Source organism: Dermacentor albipictus, chromosome 3, assembly GCF_038994185.2.
Source record: "Dermacentor albipictus isolate Rhodes 1998 colony chromosome 3, USDA_Dalb.pri_finalv2, whole genome shotgun sequence".
NCBI classification, from domain to species: domain Eukaryota; kingdom Metazoa; phylum Arthropoda; class Arachnida; order Ixodida; family Ixodidae; genus Dermacentor; species Dermacentor albipictus.
In genome coordinates this window covers 8,869,149-8,888,414 of record NC_091823.1, presented here as the reverse complement: position 1 = coordinate 8,888,414, position 19,266 = coordinate 8,869,149, and the positions used below count along the sequence as shown (strand labels likewise).

At 46.7% G+C, this 19,266-nt stretch overlaps 1 protein-coding gene across 3 annotated transcripts in view; it reads right to left on the bottom strand.

Moving 5' to 3' along the window:
- The window catches only part of LOC139057210 (piRNA biogenesis protein EXD1), a 49,752-nt gene that overhangs the window by 6,736 nt on the left and 23,750 nt on the right, over positions 1 to 19,266 (bottom strand). For all 3 annotated transcript variants that reach the window (XM_070535044.1, XM_070535045.1, XM_070535046.1), the window contains exons 9-11: positions 18,827 to 18,982; positions 10,381 to 10,575; positions 2,851 to 2,977 (exon numbers count right to left, since the gene is read on the bottom strand). In XM_070535044.1, coding sequence (XP_070391145.1) covers positions 2,851 to 2,977; positions 10,381 to 10,575; positions 18,827 to 18,982 — 478 coding nt within the window. The remainder of the gene's footprint in view (positions 1 to 2,850; positions 2,978 to 10,380; positions 10,576 to 18,826; positions 18,983 to 19,266) is intronic.

The following is a 19,266-nucleotide window of genomic DNA, read 5'->3' as shown; positions in this document are numbered from 1 at the left end:
TGACCAGGGCGACAGAAGTGGAATACTGGCAGTGTCCTAGTGCCAAGGCACTAGATGGCTGCACCAAATGTATTACAAAATTTGGAGTTGGTGCTCTTGTCTATCTTACCCTGTGCTCTTTAACAAGGCATGCAGTGGTGCCACTAATGAAATGATATTTGCAACAATTTCTGGCAGAGAAAAATTAAATTTGGAGCAGTTTGGAGCATCTAAATAAAAATTTTGGAACAAATAAATTCTAACTGCTGGACACATCCTTGGCACTTTCAAAGACTTAAGCATGACAAGCGCCATTCCAGAAGGTATTTCCTCCTGTAAACCGATGTTGCCCTGCCTATGGTAAACACAAAAAAAGGAAACCCGAGTTTGAGTATCCCTTCAAAGGAGCCCTGAACCAGTTTTTATTGAAGAGGAGAAATGCATTTGAAGTGAAAATAGGCCATTTCTGAAATACTTGCTGCAGAAAGTACTTCAATGCATTCAGCAGAAGTGGAGTTATTGGCAATCAAACACCTCCTTCATTGAGCTCCTGTACCAGCTTATTTAATTATTTTATTACTTATTAGCTGACCAGCGATGCAAAACACATTATGTTCAATGGCCGCTGAGTCGGGGATTTGACTTTACTACTTTTAAAACGAAACTACTGTTTAAGTGGGTACGGTTTAACGAGGTTTTACTGTAGTTGGTATGCAAGTCTCAGTGAGTTCTATCATTTTATTTTTATAAAGCGTCCAGTTGGTGTCTACTGTGCGCTTCGGGAAATCTATAATATACTAGCTGTAAAACTCGGTTAGTGCATTGTTGATGCTGATGTTATCACGTTTATTGTAAATTGTTATTTTTTCTGTTTTTTGCACTGAGAGTGGGCTCGACTGTAACATAAAAGGCATTGCTAGAAAATTACAGCCATGGGCGACCATATGTATGTGCAGCAACATGCATTGACAAAGTTGGACTGTATTCTTGGACGATATCTTTAGGGAAATACTTTCATTATTGTGATATTTTGCGTGACTGCACTGGACACGTCAATGGCTGGAAGTGTTTTTGTACTGTGACAAGATAGCGTGCTTGGCACTGTGCCAAGAATGCCATCACTCCAAGACACTAATGTGTTTTGCACTGGTCACGAGAATTTGTAGATACCTCTGAAAGTGACTATTTGAGAATGCGGCACACCTTCTTTGGCCACTTCTGGAATAAAGTTACTTACTATATAGACTCGTGTAAGGCCCGCACCTTCTGCTCATAATACTGGTGAGGTGCGGCCCTTATGTGTGAAGAACCTTTTTGTCGAAATGGTGCTAGTGCAGCCTGGACTTATCCGCACCCCGGATCGCTGGACGTACCATTGCAACAAAGGTCAACGCGCAGCTCTCCCCATCTAGTAGCGGCATGCGGAAAAGCGAAAATTCGCCGATAAGTGCGCGTCAATGGGGTGCCAGACGCAACTGCTTCTCAGTTGAAATAAACCCAAATATATGGAATCTGAAGGGGATCACAAAAAGTTCAATAGACAGGTAAATCAATATATAGAATAAAAATTTTAGACAAAAATTTTCAAGGGAGATTTTTACAGCTGTTCGTTATACACAATAATTTGTTATATGTGGGTTCGATATATCCGAGTTCGATGGTATTTTTTTCCAAATTTTCGGCAGCTAGGGGTGCGCCCCTTACAGGGGTGCACCTTTACTCGAGTCTAAACGGTATTTTTGGGCGAATCCGGTATTATAGACTCCCAATTAGTATTCGGACTTCTTTCACGTAGAGTTTGAATTATCGGTCGGCAATATAGCAGACACTGCTTTATACCGTATAAGCAGCAGCCGCTGCTTATCCTTGTCCAGGCTAACAGGTTTTGTCACATTTTAGCAGACCTACATAGCTGTGCTACTTTTTCAGCACGCTGGCCACGGCTTGCAGACGCTTTTATGGCGCCCCAGAGAGGGTGCTGTCAGGCAAGCTGGGTGAAAGAGGAGACTGAACAGTGCTGCCCGAGCGATTGCGTGTGTGGGGTCTCTCACCCATGCTCTTGGGACAAAGGAATGACAACACAATAGTGCAAACAGTCACAAGGGCATTTATTGCACCTTTCATAGATCAATGCCTGCAATGCCGATGGGCGTGTGACAAATCTAGAAGTCCGACTCACCGTGACCGGATAGCGAGCGAATATGTTCGCCCCATGCTGGATCCCAACGCCTGGTCATTCGCGCGTACTGTCACGCGAATGGTGGCGCATTCCAAGGCGGCCACGCGAGACGGTCTCGCAGAAGCATGGGTCGGTGCACGCGTGGCACGGCACGTCCGTACCGCTTGCTGTCCCGAATTCAAGAGAGAGCGCCTTGTCTTCCCCGCACCCAAGTAACCCCGCAGCGGCGCGACATCTCTCGCACCACGCTTGTACCACTCCGAACGCTGCGGGCGCCAGGCCACGCAAGCCGTGCGGGAAAACAGCATATCAGGGGATGCGCGAGGGCGCACATCCCCACACGTGGGAACAGAAAGTATATAAGAGGCTATGGTGTTCCATTCCTGTGTCTGCAGCACACACGCACATACCCTCACCTTCCTAGGGAAATTGTTGCACATGAGAGCTGCGCCCACAGGGTGTGACCATGCACACGAGAACCATGATCACAGGGTTAAGCTAAATTATAAAGCTCTGTTGAGTCATCTTTTAAAATAAATGGTTTCTGTAAGGCAGCACTCTCTCCCTTGGTCCTTTCTCTAGGACATGGCTCGCAGCAAAATGTTCTAATTAAAACACACATACATACACTGGGTAAGTGGTACTATAATGGTGGCATACATCACAGTCAACAGGCAGATCATGCTGCTTACCTCTCCTGCCATTAGGTCTGTATTCTTTGGAGCAGTCCTTGTCATAGTTGCTAGAGTGCCTCTGTGGTGCCGAGCGATTAGCACCAAGCTTGAGAGCATCTCTGAAGCCCATGGGCAAAATGTGATCCTGTGCACAAATAATTCCTGTAGTCAGAGAGACCATATCACTGGACATGATATAGCAGTGACAAATGCCTAGGTAGGACTATAACAAATTATAACACACTTTTTAAGCCCATATGTACAAGATGGTGGCACGACAAACAACTATACAGTATGCGTCAAACATGACATTGCAGTGATCCCTAAGGGGAAAGAACTCCGTTACCTGTTTCACACAAGCTACAAAGCCTACATAGTCTATGGCCTTTGAGGTTGTGGGTGTTAAGCTGCATTTAAATCAAAGCAGTTAATTGCCACTGTCTGGAAAAGCCAATAGATACTGAGAAGCTAAAATAATGTCACACCAATCACTCCTGGCACTGCCACTGCCACCAAGTTATGTATCCTCAAGATCAGCCCGTCCTAAAAGTTAAACATGCAAAAAAGAAAGAGTATTTCCTTATTTGTTTAAATGGCCTTGATGTCTATAAATTTAACTATTTTTTTTTAAACTAGTTTGACAGCACTACTATACCTTTCATGGCTCTGGATGGCAACATGTAGGCTGTTAATTACTCTTGCAAGATGGAAGCTTTCTTGCAGTAATTCTTGCAGAAATGTTTTGTTTACAACAGGTTTCAGAAAATAAGCTTTGTGCTGCTGTTGATGCACTCAACAGCCTTTGAGATTTTGACCTTTTCATGCCCCTGCACTAACTCTGGAGACCAAAGGTCTCGACATGCAACTTGTACAGGTTTTGCACGTAACCTATGAGGCAAATCCTTAGTTTTCACATGTGATTCTAGAAATTGACAGGCTGGGGGTATGCTCTCGGCAGATTACCTTGTCAGTGGCATGGCCAGAAATGTGTGTGAAGAGGGAAGGGTTCTCCTCCGACAACTACCACTCCTCCCCCTCCTTCATCCCTCTCTCTTGATATCTATGTATATATTGTGGGCGTTTGTTACACTCGTCTTCTTCATCTGTATATTATCATCATCCTATGTTGATCGATCCTCATCTTCAGTTGCGTGTGTGATTATCATCATCGGGTGCGTGTTTTGGCTGGTTCTACGCCGAGTGCTCGGGCCAAGTAAACATCGCTCCAACAGAGACGTCATAGTGCGTGTGCATGTATGTGCACGTGCGCACGTTGTGTGTCTGTATGTATATATATATATATATATATACATACAGTTATGTAGAGTTTTTACACCACGCAAAGACAAACTCCCCGGACATGAATGCTTTAACAAGGATGTGCATTTCTGCATTGGTGAAACAACAATTTGCTTTATCTTCTAACAAAAGTTTTTCATTGCTAAGGCATATGGCCACTTCGCATCAAATTATGCTATCATCCCTATGCTATATTTAAAAATAACGCCTATTAAAGAAAAATTCAAATTTCGTTTACGAACTGATGCACTTGTATAACGTATGTTGATAACCTAGCTGGTATATGACTTGGAAAAACGAACAGTAGTGAAAACGGGGCCAAACAAGAAAGCGCACTATTGTGCATCTTCTTGTTTGCAGGCCAGAGTTGTTACAGCCCAGGTAACAGCAAAGATCACTGTCATTTTCCAGCCAGATCGTCTAGTGAGTGGTATGGCTACGGCTACGTACAGAAGAGCACAAGCACTATTTTGCATGTCACCTATCACTTAATTGATAGGGCGTTGTTGTTCACAATCTCCAAGAGGCTTGAGCATTATCATTGGCTCACATGGCACATCGCATCGTGGCAGAAGTATTAAACTTTAATTGTATTATGGGGTTGTGCATGCCAAAACCACAATCGGATAATGAGGCATGTGGGGTAGTGGCAGACACCGCATTAAGTGACACCTTGGTATTCTTTAATGTGTCCCTAAATCTAGGTGCACTACTGTTTTTTTATTTCACCCCCATTGAAAGGTGGCTTCCACAGTCGAGATCAAACCCGCGATCTCGAGGAACTTCATAGCTGCGGTGCCACCACAGTGAGCACAAAAGTGTTGATTTGATGTGCAATCGCTTCCATAGTGTCGCCTAGAGCCCATGGTGCACTTTAATGCGGCTTTGCTTCTGCATGACCTGCACAAGTTGTCCGCTGTTTTATTTTTCGGAAATAGCAGAAATGCGCCGTGCCGTACGTTGAACTTAAATTTATTCAGTTTGTCTGCAACAACTGTCGTTTCATAAAAGGAGCCATTTCGTAGCCATCCCACGTCGCTTTCTCCCCTTCCCACCCTCCTCCCATGTATGCAAGTTGTGAGCAAAGAGTGCCAAGGATGTTATTCACTCGTTTCGTGGCTGCGTCAGTTCTTCCTATTTTCTGCCTCCCTACCATTCTATATACTTCCCCTCTGGACGGTTGTACGTTAGTAGAAAGGTATGAGCTGCTGCAGTGCTTTCGTGCAGGGGGGGGGGGGGGGGTCAGACAGCAACAGCAGCAGTGAGAAAGTCGAAGGAAGAGGCAAAGAACACTTCGCTTTAAAAAAAGGTACGGGGGGTTGGGGGAGGGGCTTACTATTCCTATCCTAGACAAGCAAGTCGCATTACTTTCGGAATGCTTTTCTTCCACGCAGCGTGGTTGACGATTCGGTGAAGTACCAGAAATGAGAAGCTCTTCAATGACACGAAGGCCTGGTGGGGAGAAACAACGCCCCCAAGTTTTATGAACGTGCTCATCCCATCTTCACCTGTGTGTGCAATTTTTAGCATCGATTCCCCTCAGCAGCTTTGATTAACACCATCCCGAATGAGACAGAGGCATGCCACGAGCGGGGCCGCAATGTTCTGTACATGGGAGAGGGTACCCATGAGAACCTCCTCACCCCCCCCCCCTTTTCGGACCACCACTAGCCCTCGCCTAGCTTTCACATTCAAGCTTTCTCTTTCATCCCTGTCGCTCTTTCGGAGCCCACCTCCTGAAATTTCCTAGGGGGGGGGTGAACCGCCGTGGCTATGCCAATGCTTTCTGTATTATAGAGCTAAACCTCGACATAACAAAGTTGATAAAATCAGCAATTTGCTTCATTACATCAAAATATTTTTGTATTGAAATTCGACCTCTCATGCAAATACATAGTCACTGATGGAATTTTCTTATACGGAAGGGGCCACAAAATTTTGCGCATTATCGGGCAATCAGAAAAAGCAAACTTGAATTAGAAAAAAATTCATTTTATTGAATTTGACAGTCAGCAGTGAGATACCATAACCTTGTGCATATAATCTGCACCAGAAATGCAATGCGTTTACGGTGGAATCTCGATGATACGATCACAGCTAATACGAATTTCTGGATGATACGAATTTTTCTGTGGTCCCGGCCGAGTCCCATTACTTTGCAACGTGCTAGAGAACGGTAGTTACGAATAAATTTTCAACCCGCGTAGGTTGATACGAAAATTACTGAAGACACTTTGAAAATTTTAACGTGCACTTGGCGAAAGCCAGACGCTGCTGCCCTCTGCACTCCGCTTCCCTGGCTTTGCTGTTCGGTGAAATGGCCGGTCGCTGCTGCCGTCTGCGCTCCAATTCATTTGCTTTGGTGTTCGGCGATATTGCCTGTCGCTGCTGCTGCTTTCGTTCTGCTTCCCTGCCTTTGGTACCCGGCCATCTAATCAGTCACTGTTGGCATTTCCGTTCTGCTTCCCTTGCTTTCGCATCTGGTGACATGTTCAGTCGTCGCATGCGCATTCGCTCCTTGTTCTTCTGGCGTTTGGTGTTGGGGGAATCCGGCGTCCACTGCCGCTTCCCCGAACCGCTTGGCACGCAATCACTGGGCCGCTTCGGAGCTACAGGTCTCACTCACTCGACTGCAACGAAACGCCTGGCGAAGGAGCGGCGGTGCAGCTGCCACCGCCAATGCACGCGCGCTCGTTCTATCGCTACTGTGTGACGTCACGGTTGCTATGCGCAGCTGCGCCCCCCACCGGCACGCCGGTTGCTAAGGAGAGGAGGAGGTTGCGCGGACGTGAGGCCACAGTTCGCACGACTCCAGTGCACGGACAGACGCGACCGCGAGCATGAGCCCCACCGATGGCAGTGAAAGAGAACAGCGCGCAGTTACGCGATTTCTCCCTCTCTCTTGGTGCGGAGGCACGGACACGGCGCCGGACAGCACGGAGGCCGTGACTGGGCGCGAAGAGTTTGAAGCGGTGGCACTTTTGTTGCAGTTGTGCTTTTCCTCCTTTTCTGCGTGCCATCAGACGGAGTGGCTGCTGTGCTTCGGGCCGCGTTCTTTGTGACATGGGCTACGGCAAAGGACCACTACCGATGGCTGAAACGCTGCATGCGCTCGAAGTTCTGAGGCATGCTATGGCCGCGGAGGAAATCAGCGACGACAAGCATGCGTTTTTATGGATTTGAACAAAGTCTGCTAATTGACCTGACAAAGAAAACCAGAAGGACTTTTTCTTCAAGAGATAAATGCTTTTTACGTACGTGTGCCTGAGTTAGTTCACCTCTGACTCTTTAATTTAGCTAGTTTTAATTGTTTCGATAATACAAATTTCGGCTAATACGAATACTTCTCGTGACTCCGTGAGATTCGTATCATCGAGATTCCACTGTAACAGTAAAGTAAGGTTCCGACTATGCAGAGTAGCAGGCCAGAGCATACTAGCTCAGACCGACCTCTCCGACTTTATAATCTCTTGGGTTGTGAGTTAGTATACGCAAATTTTGCCTTGAAGTGTGGATTCATGGCGGCGCATGCCGCACTGCCATGAAGCCACACCTGATGGCAAGGTTCTCCACAATTTAAAGTTTTGCCATTGCCTGGGGAACTCCACGCTCTTGCCACCCCTGCGTGTTGAGGCTCCCTTCTCCCCACCTTCATGGTTGCCGGTTCTCCTCCTCTTTACTGGTCGCCATTTTGCATTTATTAGCAAATTGAGCATGTGGCGCCGGCAAACTCATACGTCACCGTTCCAGCAGCACTCCCTCAGTCCAAGCGAAGTGCTTCGCGATACTTGGTGAGCCAATCACCATTTGAGTTTTCAGCTGAGTTGCATTTGCTCCCTTATTATTGCCCATGCGAGGGCTGCTCTAATTCTGCTCTCTCATCCTCTGTTGTGTGAATGCTAGCGGCGAAGTTGAAGTGATTCGATTCACATCATATATCGCTCGACTGATTCGTTCACGAGAATGTCTCCCATGTGAACCCAGCTTGATCAGCATCACCGAAGAATGCGGAAACAGAGCCAATGGCCGAAGATACGACATGGATGAGTGATGAATCTGCAAATGGACACTGTTTTTGCAAAGATTTGAGCGCGTGTTGTATGCAGTTCTTTCAGTGGATTATACACATGGATATTTTTATTTTCTTTCTGGGCTCTTTAATTGAGGGTGTTGGTTATACAGTCGCCGACCGATTTTCCGGACTCCAAAAATTCGGACATGCCCGGTTATTCGGTCAGCCTCGCGGCACTGCCATTCTCCCCATAGACTATAATGTATAACAACTGCCGAAAGTTCGGACACCTTGCAACCTCTCGTCTGATTTTTCGGACACTCCTTGAGCCACGGAGTGCCTTGAGCCAACTCGGTCAAGAGCACTATGCACCGACTCTGACCTGTGCACGGTTCGACTTGCTGAACGCCATTTTTGTTTTGAACAGAGCTTCCTTGCTGCCCCACGAAGCGGCGCTACTGGAAATCCCCGCTCATCATCATCGTTTCTGCCTGGTTAGATAGAGTGGCTCTGCAGCAGTTCCGGTTTCATCTTAGTAAGCCATGTCAAGACAATCCAGCAGCTGATTTGATTCTTCCAGGTTTCTTCGCGCACGACGCTGCGAGCAGGCCGCGTTTTTCGTTTGTGCGACTGGTGTCGGCACGGTGGTGTTTGTGTGCTGTGTCGAGGTTTCGGTAATCCAACGCGCCATACGGAAACATCGCGTCAAGGGTCTAATGGCGCCGACAGTGCCCGCGCAGACTGCGCTGGGGAATGCCGGCAAGCGGGTGCCGGGAGGCCTAGACTTGTCGCCTTCCGATGTGCTCCCTACTGACGCGGAAAATGTTCTCCCGAGACCTGCGGAGTGGTTGCATTGCGATTCTGGACACCGTCTCATTTGACAGTTTCATAGGTGCTGACACTGCTGTGTTGACATGCGCAGAACTCGACGACGGCAAGATCATTCGTCAGGTTTCTGCTGCACCGCCGGACGATGACTCTAGTCGGAAGATGACGCACCATGTGCTATGCTGCCGTCGCATGCGGAGCGTGTACAAGCACTGACTGTGCTTTCAGTCGCTAATAGTGACCGTACGACCCTCTCAGAGATTCAGGCTTATCTGATTGCGCGTAAACGGAACAGGGTGCAACGACGCATTCACGATTTCTTCCAAGCCTACTGCCAAGCCCGAATAAGTGCGTGGAAATAAAGAATTTTTTTTCCTTAATCTGCTTTTTCGGACACCTGTTTATTCGGACATTTTCGCAGTCCCCGTGAGGTCCGAATAAACGGTCGGCGACTGTACATGAGAAAATGCGACACTGTTCCATGCTGTGTTGACAAGATCTTCACACTGGCAGCACGAAGCAACGCCAGCCACGCTTTCACGCCCTCCGCCCTCGCGGCAACTAGTGTCGCCCACAATGGGACAACGCTATCATGAAAATCACCAGTAGTGGGGAGTGAATGCTTCGTCTGTGTCGCATTTCAACGTGTCTCAGAAACTCCCTGTACTAAAAGCGCGGGAAGACAGTGTGCATGATACAACACCATCTTGGCATGCCCAGTCTATGCACGCGTGGCAGATGCCATCTAAAACAGGGCGCACTGGCGGAGTATGCAGTCAACTACGCTGGCAGCCATATCCAGGCATGGCCACACTAGAAAAGGAGACGCGCACCAACCTGGCTGGCCTCACTTCGTACCACCAATGTGAAGATATCTTCTCAGAACGAAGCTGTATCTTTCGTCGCCGACTCCCAAGTTCAACAAAATGAATTCCCCCCCCCATTCAAATTTACTTTTTTCGATTACCTGATAATTAGAAAAATTTCGTGGCCCCTTCTGCATAAGAAAGATCCATTGGTGACTGTAGTTATTAGCATAACAGGTGAAATTTCAACATAACGAAATTTTCATCTAACAAACACAATTGCCGATTTTACTGACTTCGTTATATCGAGTTTTAACTGCAATTCACTTTATCGCACCTGTAGAAAGGAAAACAAAGTACTGTTCATGAGAGGGTGTCGCATGCGTGTTTTTTGTCTTTTTAAAATAAATGGCAGAGCAGGGTACATTGCACTGATTGCCATTCCTGCATATTGTCCTTCAGCATTCCCAATGCCTGGTCAACCCAGACAATAGTCACGGATAAATGGAGAAGGCTGAGGTGCTTTTCCCCATGTATTACCTACTGCTAATTGCACTCGTGTGAATCAGCTAGGGATTCGAACATGCTGGGCCGTTAACGTACCTGTGGCAAGCATTGCAGTTCCTCTTCATTGCAGTCTCGATCTAGGCCAAGAAAAAACTGCACACCCAGGTGGAATTTCTGCAGCATCTGCTTGAGGCAAGCACGTGCGAGCTCTCCAAGGTACACCACGTCCTTCACCAGGGCATCAATTTGACGCAGGGAGAGCGGCCGCTGCCCCCAAGCACATACTTCATCCTGCGTACAATGGCAGCAATGTTGGAGAACACTAAATCGAGCTGTAAGCTAATCTCTCAAACCTTGGTCAGCTGATTAAGCCAGATTCAGAGGACAGACCAAACCACGGCATGAACATATGTATCATGGGATCATACGTCACCAGTTGCCACGGCGCTCACATGGCCCGCATGAAGTGATTCTGCCAAGTAAAATCCGCGTGAAGATTTTCGTTTATAAATATGAAAATAATGACGGCATTATACCTTAGTTTGGCAATGGGCGTCTTCAGTTTAAGGAGAGACCCAGGTCTTTGGGACCAAAAATCGGCCCAAAATTTCAATCTAAAATGTTTAATTTCCACGTTCCTTATGCATTTACGCACCTATCTTCGAAATTTGATTACGAAATACCGCATATTTCTTCCGTTATTGTGGCCTAAAGATGCGAGTCCACAAGCGTTGCCCTTTAAATTGGTGATAAATCTTTCTCGATTTTCGTCGTGCATAACTGATAACTACACGCTCTGCCAGTGCCAATTTGGCATAATTCGAAAGCTCATGTTTTTGGCTTTTTTTATTCGTCGGTCAGCAACATTGCCTGCTCTGAGGTCACGAAAAAACAACAGCAAGAAAATGCGCCATGCATGCTACTATCAGCCTGTTTGAGCACGTGATCAAGATAGTGAGCAGTGATTGGCTTAAAGGACCACGAGCGCTCAAACGATGACAACAGCCACCGTTTTGTCTTAGTCTCACGAGCGCGATGCTGGACATGCAGGAGGTCCGACAAATGTTTAATCCGCGAATTGTTACGGGTGGAAACGTGCAAGAAACTTCCGAAAGCAATTCCGTCACAGTCGGCACAGGGTATCTTGCAGCTCGCTGCTGAAGTACCGCCACCGAACGTTGATGCCTCAACTGCTCTGCCGGATCATGCATCTCCACACGCCTGTTCTACTCATGTAAGAATTGACAGGGCTGTCGTAACTGAAGAGGAAGTGGATAAGATAACAGCATATCAGCAAGCTACGTTCGACGAGATTGTATCTACACCGGCCACAGAGCCCGACCGCCGATAGCGCAACAGCTTTGGCCGCGGAGCACGCTGCTTCATACGTTGTTGTCAAACTTGCAGCAGTGAACAATCTTCTCGGCGTTCCCTTGTGCTATCCTTGCAGCGATTCTGCGAAGCTAGTGCAGAACAATCAGGATTACTGTCTCTCAAGAAAACTGACTGTGATTTACGAGATCCACAGTGAAGTTGCGTAGGGATAGCGCTCACTGCGAGAATATTTAGGGCCCGAAAACATGTAACCATATGGAACTAAACATACTCGCAGGGCATGCTATGTTGTCAACCGGCAACGACCAAACGGCCATGAATAATAGCTGGTGCTTACTGATGACTTGTGGTGCAGTCTTTTTTTTTTTTTCAAACTTTCTTTGAATATAGTTGCGAAATCTTTTTTGTTTTCTCAAAACCAAAATTTTGATGATGATGCCATATTTCTGGCACACTATGTCTGCTTTTGCTTGTGCTATCACTGTAATTCCCCCTTTTTTTTTATCAGAAAGGCAAAGCTGTGCAGAGTGCAAATTTGCAAAACAATGCTGTTGCATTTATTAGAAAATTCTTAAAAAGTATTTATTTTTAGCAGTTAGATGTTCCCATTTGATATAGAATTGGGTTAGAACACCATTCTTGCTAATTTGCAATCTTTGTTAGTTTCACATCATTTCGTTTGTCAATTATTATTATGCCTGATATAGTTTGGTAAATAGCTCACCTAGCAAATTATGCAATAAAGTTGGATTTTTTCAATTTCTGTAAATTTATTTATTCTGCGAGAAAACTTGGTGTATATTTAAAACTTGAAATACATAAACTCAGCAAGTTTAAAGGGACCCTGAAACAATTTTGACGAGTTTCTACAAACGTACTGAGTCGTTAGAGTAGGCCCTTCTGATCATTAATTGATGCATCTGAGTGCTCTGCGTAAAGCGTAAAATTTATTATAAGGTTTTGAAAATGCACATCGCTGCCAATCGCAGCACACTGCGCGGCGGAATTTTAAGCCGCCCTTACCCATATGACGAAAATCACCTATATGACGAAAATTACCGATATGACATCAGTGGGGCGAGCTGTCCGATTGGCTGACCAGGGCGCGTGATTGATGATCTTTCCAACTTTATGGTAAACAAATGATGTTCGTAATAGTTAGAAGAACAATTTTTCAACACACTTAAGCACTTTCGGCACACAGCAAGTGTCGTCTGCTTGTGTTACAACATGCTCCGTCTTTGACGAGAACTCCGCTGTCAGTGTCGGTCTTTCTTTTCGCGAGCGCTATGATTCAACTTAGTTGCGTTGTGGACTGCAAACGTAGCAACCGGCAATATGTCAAGCTGCGACATCGTGTCCCTCTGCAAGCCAGTAGACAAACGGAGTGGCTGTAGCGCATTGGACTGCCGCTATCCGATCGGCGCCAGGATTTGTGCGATTGCAGCCGTCGCTTTACACCGGAAGATTACTAACGCAATAGCGTTTCGCGAGTCCGGTATTAGGGTAAACGCAAGCGAAAGGGGACAGGTCCTGGCCGTGTCCCCTTGCGTGTCGTTACATGGGATGAATAGAAGCGCAAATGTGAATGGTCTGCATGGTGCAGCCACCTGGTGGCATAGAGCTCAACCAGACACAGTAGCAGTAACAAAATGTATTCTTCTTTACTGCTGGTGTAAATTTTTTGCAGAAGTGTATCATTAACACATTGTTTTTGTTAATGTTTAAAATGTTCTACACTTGGTCAGAGCAATATTAGCTCTTTCTTTGGCTGGTTAAGCTTTGCGCCAACGGGTGGCTGGACCGTGGAGACCAGTCAAGCGGCTCATGTAAGTCTACGATAAACTTCCTTCATCAGCTTGAGTTTATGCCTCCACCGTTCCGTCGAAACGTTACCGGAATACCAGACACGTTCAGTGCTGCGACAGAATGCTCGCAACGCACGCTGCGTCGATAGCTCTTGCTTGGGGTCGACGGCCAAACGGCTAGCAGAGAGGCTTCGCGTGGGCGGGCTCCAAAACAACTGGAAGTGGACGATGTGGGGTCACATCATGACGCAACACCAGTGAAGGCGGAGCTAAGCCCCGATCACTCAGCAAACGAGTTGAGGAGGAAAAGCATGGCTAAGGAGGAGGGTAACTTGTAATCGCTTGTAGCTCCATTAATACATAACGCTTCACTTAAATTGTGGTGCGAATGTTCTACTTAAGCTGTACCCTACGCGTCTACAAAATTTGTCCGAACCATTTCAGGGGCCCTTTACTTGAAATCAACCAAGAATTAAAGAAAAAAGTTTTCAAGCACCGGGTCTCCCCTCAAAGCCACTTATTGAATTGAGAAGCGTGCAATGAAAATGCATGGCTCGTGCTGTTAACTGGATGGCCACAAGTGAAACAGGACAGCGTTCCATGCATTGACACCAGTGCTCATTCTCTGGTGATCAAAAGTAGAATTGATTGTCCGCTTTGTTGTCCGTTTCCCATCATGTGAATTCTAGCCGCAAAGTGATCCAATGTATGTTGTGTCATGTGACTGATTTCTCCACAACCACATTCGTCGTGTGTATCCACGTTTTGTAAAGAAAATGAAGGACAAACGTCCCCCTTTTTTTTTATGGTTTGGATGCAATCCATGCTGTCCGTGATGACAATGATTTCGCTGTACTTTTACATATTTAACCAGGGTGAATGGAAAAAGCTCCTGAAGACCCTTTGCATACTCTATAATGCTCTGTGATCCTCATTCGTTAACAAATGCTAGCTAGCCCCAAAAAGGAAATCAAAATCCATGATGTCATGAAAAGATGGTGCACGAAGCTGGAGGTGGCAGCACAACCCATCTTCTGTTTCTACATTCTTTTCGACCTTCTACTGTTCCGGAAGAGAGGTCAGCCTGACACATATTCTGAATGTGCTATAATCTAACTTTATCTACTACATTCGAACTCATTTATAACGAACTCGATAGTCCCGTGAAAAGTGGTTGTTGTATCAGTCGTTAGTTATACATATGTGGAATCACCCTTGAAAGCGTGCGGAAATTAGCAACACTGTAGCAGGCGTCAGCAGTTATGATTCGACTGAGGATGAAGTTTATGAAGACACCCCCCTTTGGTTCAAAAATAAGATTTTCAGTACTTCATTCTTTTTCCCAGCACTTTTCCGCATCTAACTGCAAGTTTACTAAAGAGATAAATGAGGTGGTGTAGCCCGTTCTAAACGGTACCCGGCCAGTTCTAATCACCTGCCATTTCGAAGCTACAACCGCATCTACCGCCATTTTTTCTACAATTTCTGAAATATTTTATTATCAGTGAGAAACGAGTTAATTATGCGTACAATAGTGAAGCATCCTAGTTGGCTTGAGGCAGAAAATACAAAGGCATGCCGGCATTTTGTTATGGCTGCAGCATCGGCCACGTGCGTGAAGAGCCACAATGTTATTTTGTTGTTTTTCTTTAATGCCATTTTGGTCGAAAAAGTGCGAATCTCCACAGATATAGTGCCACTGCAAACCATTAACAGCAACGTGAATGAAGAGTCAACAAACTGTAACTTCCGGTTCTATGGAACTTTGTACAGCAGTGGCGTATTGTGCTGCGTTTGCACCAACTCCTGCTACGTGTATACAGTCGATCCCGGATATATCGAACTCGAAGGGGATCGTGAAATAGTTCGAGATATCGATACAGTAAAACCTCGTTAAACCGTACCCGCTTAAACAGTAGTTTCGGTTTAAAAGTAGTAAAGTCAGTTCCCCGACTCAGCGGCCATTGAACATAATGTATTTTGTATCCGCATAAACCGTACCAGCTTATTGCGTACGCATCGGTTAAAACGTAGCGTTTCCACTTTTCGTCGCGCAAACACGGCGGTGCGTCGTCTCCATCGGGCGGCCCGGCAGAACAACAAGCCTCAGAGATCGGTACAACGGCCTCCAAGCGCCCTGTGCGTTTGCACGTGAAGCCGCATCAACATCAACATCATTTCGACGCCGTGCGAGCGAGGACTCGCGTCATGCCGAAGCGAGGACAAAAAAGACGCCGGGTGCTCAGCATAGAAGAAAAATTAGACATCGTGCGTGCTACCGAACGTGACGCGAAGAAGTCGGCGCTGGCCCGCTACATGGATATGCTGTTGACTACAGTGTGTGGCATTTGGAATGCGAAGTTGCTTGGCAGCGCTGCTGCGACCGCGAAGAGATGTCGGCTACGAGGTTCGACTTTTCACCATCGATGCCGCTGTTGTTGCCGAAGTGTCAACTAGCGACAGTGATGAGGACGACACGGAAAGCGACAGCACGGGCTATTCAGGCCCGACAGTGGCAGAAGCTGCGCGTTACGGCAGCCTCGTTAATGCAATCGTCGCAAGGAGAACAGGGGCGCGATAACGTAACTATTCCAAACGAAAAGTTTTCCGAACTCCGGCACCCGGCAATGAAAAAGGCGCCCCTGGACTTATGCAGCACTACTGCGCGCGTGCACGGAGAATACGTAACGCCAACGAGGAATCTGCCGTGCGAGTGTTTGCCGAGAGGACGGGGGCTGGCTGAGAAGCTGGCACGCAGCTTCAGTAAGTTTGAAGCCGCTGTCGTCGTGCTAGGCCGCCGCGACATCAAACGAAAATAACACGTACGTCCCGCGAAGTGAATAAATACTGCGTGTTTTTTCCCCTTTCATCGCACTCTCTGAGTTCCGTTTTCGACAGGTAAATGGGCGATCTCATGCTATTTCGCTTAAACAGTACTACCGTTTAGTACGTAGTTTTTCCGAGCTCCGGCCGACTACGGTTTAACGAGGTTTCACTGTAATTCGAAATATAAAATGTGCATGTCAAAAGCTTTTCTAACAACTCCACAAATCTCAAGGCAGTTTCCTGATGCCGTGACTAACGGGAACTTACCGACCTGTGCCTCCAAGGCGCGTAAAAAAAAAAACACAGCACGATGACCAGAGCACTTTATTTCGGAAGAAAAAATTCTGTGACCTTTGCTTGCTTTTTCTTCTGCACCATCAAGTTCATTAAGCTGTCCTCAAGCTTGTTACTATATTTACAATATATATATATATACAATATATATACAATATATAGTCAGAGTAGTTAAGATGGCTGTCCACCAACAACACGCAGCAAACGTCTCCGATCTTCTTCTTCCTCTCTCTCTTCTTTCATCCTTCCATAACAATATTGATGCAAAGTGGAGCAAATGACCTAGGAAGTTAACCAACAAGTATGAGACCTGTATGGTGAGCAACATGGCAATAAAGAACATCAAGCGGAAAGTCAGCGGCTGAGATAATCTCGTGGGTGGCGGCAATGGAACAGAAACCTGCTATGAGTAACTAATTGAGGAAAAATGAAATCAGGAAAGAAACAGTTTATTTTAGTTAAAAGGGAAGCTCATTACTTTTCGAAGCGAGATCAGGTGTTGAGAGTGCACAAATGAGAAAGGCCAGCTCCTTCCATTGTGCCACAACAGCGGCGAATGACGCTGAAAGCTGATGCAAGTTCAGGTGCAGTGCATGGTGGTTGGTCCTCTTCGCCGGAGCCTTCACCGCTGCTCTTGTCTGCGTCCTCGTCACCCATAATGTCAGCCACAATCTCCGCATCAGCGGAATCTTCTACAGCTTGCACGCCGTCGTCAGCGCTGGCGAAATCGCGTGCTGTAACACTGCCTGGGATGGTGCCTTCTCGACCTTGTCAAAGGCTGGGATGCGCACACGACACGCTCCTGGACTGCACAGCCTTCAGCTTAACATCGGCTTTGTTCTTGAGGATCGTACTCAGGGTGTTGCGAGGAATTCCGAACGCCGCGACGACCGACGACTTTTTCTCGCCAGCCTCCACCTGTCGAATGATGTCCGCCTTTGTTGAAAAATCCAAATTCTTGTATTTTTTCGCAGCCGTGGCTTCGGAACACGCGCCATGAGCGGAAAGAAAAACACACTGCACCACACAAGTCTCAAGCCTTCGCGTTGGCCTCATGAATAAAAGGAACAAAGCGAATTGAAAGACGCACCGCTCCGCGTCTCCGCACTACCACAAGCCCAAGCTGCACTGGCCTCGTTCGTCTCGTTGTGCCAGCGGTGTCAGCCAACCAAAACACAGGAAACAGGCGCCTGCGGTCAGCGTGGTTTCTCCCTCCCGCTTCCCTTTCACACCCAATTGCACTCCAAGTGCTGCTCGACACGTGCATTTTACCCACATGCCCCTTTCTCAGAGTGCGGGGCGGCGCGCGTGAGATTGCGGGAACATAGCGAGAGTTTCGTGAGGAGAAGCGCACTTACGGGGGTGGGATGCCATCGGAGAAGCGCACTTGCAGGGGTGGGGTATGGTGGGAGAAGCGCACTTGCCGGGGCTCAGCTCAGCACTGAGTTCGATACACCGATATGCCAGTGCATGGGAGTTTTATATACGTGAACAATAGCACTATACTTTTGCATGCGATTTCCAAGGGGATTTTTCAACTGTTCGATACTGGCAATAATTCGATATATCTGGGTTCAATATATCAGGGATCGACTGTATATTGATAGCAATGCTAGAGCAGCCGTTGGTTCAAATTGGTGCAAATCATCCAAATAGCATACGTAACGTAGTGCAAGCAGTGCCGCATGGATAACTGCGCGAAAAAGAGAGTGCTGCCGCCATAGCTTCCAAGGTTACACACAGTACCACCAGAACTCCGCACTAATGCATCGCTGTCGTGATCAGAGGCCAGGGCTGCCATACACTGCACTGCTCCACCCTAAAGCACGCTCATGCCTTGAAAGCACAGTCACCCTAGCATGGTTGAAAGCAAGTGACTTTCCTGAGCTTCTGAAACCCATGCACAGCCCTCACTCATGTGAGCGGTCAAATCTGTCGCGGTTAGACAGGAGCGGGCGGATGCTGTGTACACAGATTGGTCGTGCTTCCATGCTTCGGAACTTAGCATGCACCCTCCGTTTACATCAACTGGGTTTTAAGTGTTCATTGTAACAGTATAGTGCTTTTGAACATGTTCTTCATATCTGGAGCCAGTTTCAATAGGCAGGATTGGAAAATCGTAAATGCTCTAAAATGTGTTCATTATAACTGATAGATTGATAAATATGGGATCGTTATAAATGGTTTTGACTGTAATATTTCTTTGAAGATACAGATGGCAATGTGGTGGCATCTAATGTGCAGCAAACATGCAAGACTTTGAATGAACACCAACATACCTCCTGGCTACCCTTCCTTGAGCGTGTGTACTTCAGCTGCTCGTATGTCAGGTGGAGGAAACTCCTGAGGCAGTTCTGGATTCCATGCACGTAAGATGGCAAATGGCAGTCGCCATCCTCCAGCTTCTTGTCAAGGTAAATGACCACGTCAGCCACCTGGCAGCAAAGAGAGTAGTGCGATGAATTGTACCTGAGATGGTTGCCAGCTTTAACCGTTGCAGTTAAACTGTGGACAGGCCAGCTAGAGCACCCCTCGTGAAGCAAGCTTTATACGAGAGCGAGATGATTCTATGCAAATAGAAGTTTATTAAAACGAGACGTCCTCGTTAATGAACTGCTTTGGGGAATTGTTGTGGAGTAAAACATCATTAATATAGTCATGATTAAACTGGGCGCCCCTTCAGGAGATCAAACCTATGAGTGACTAAAACACTCAATGC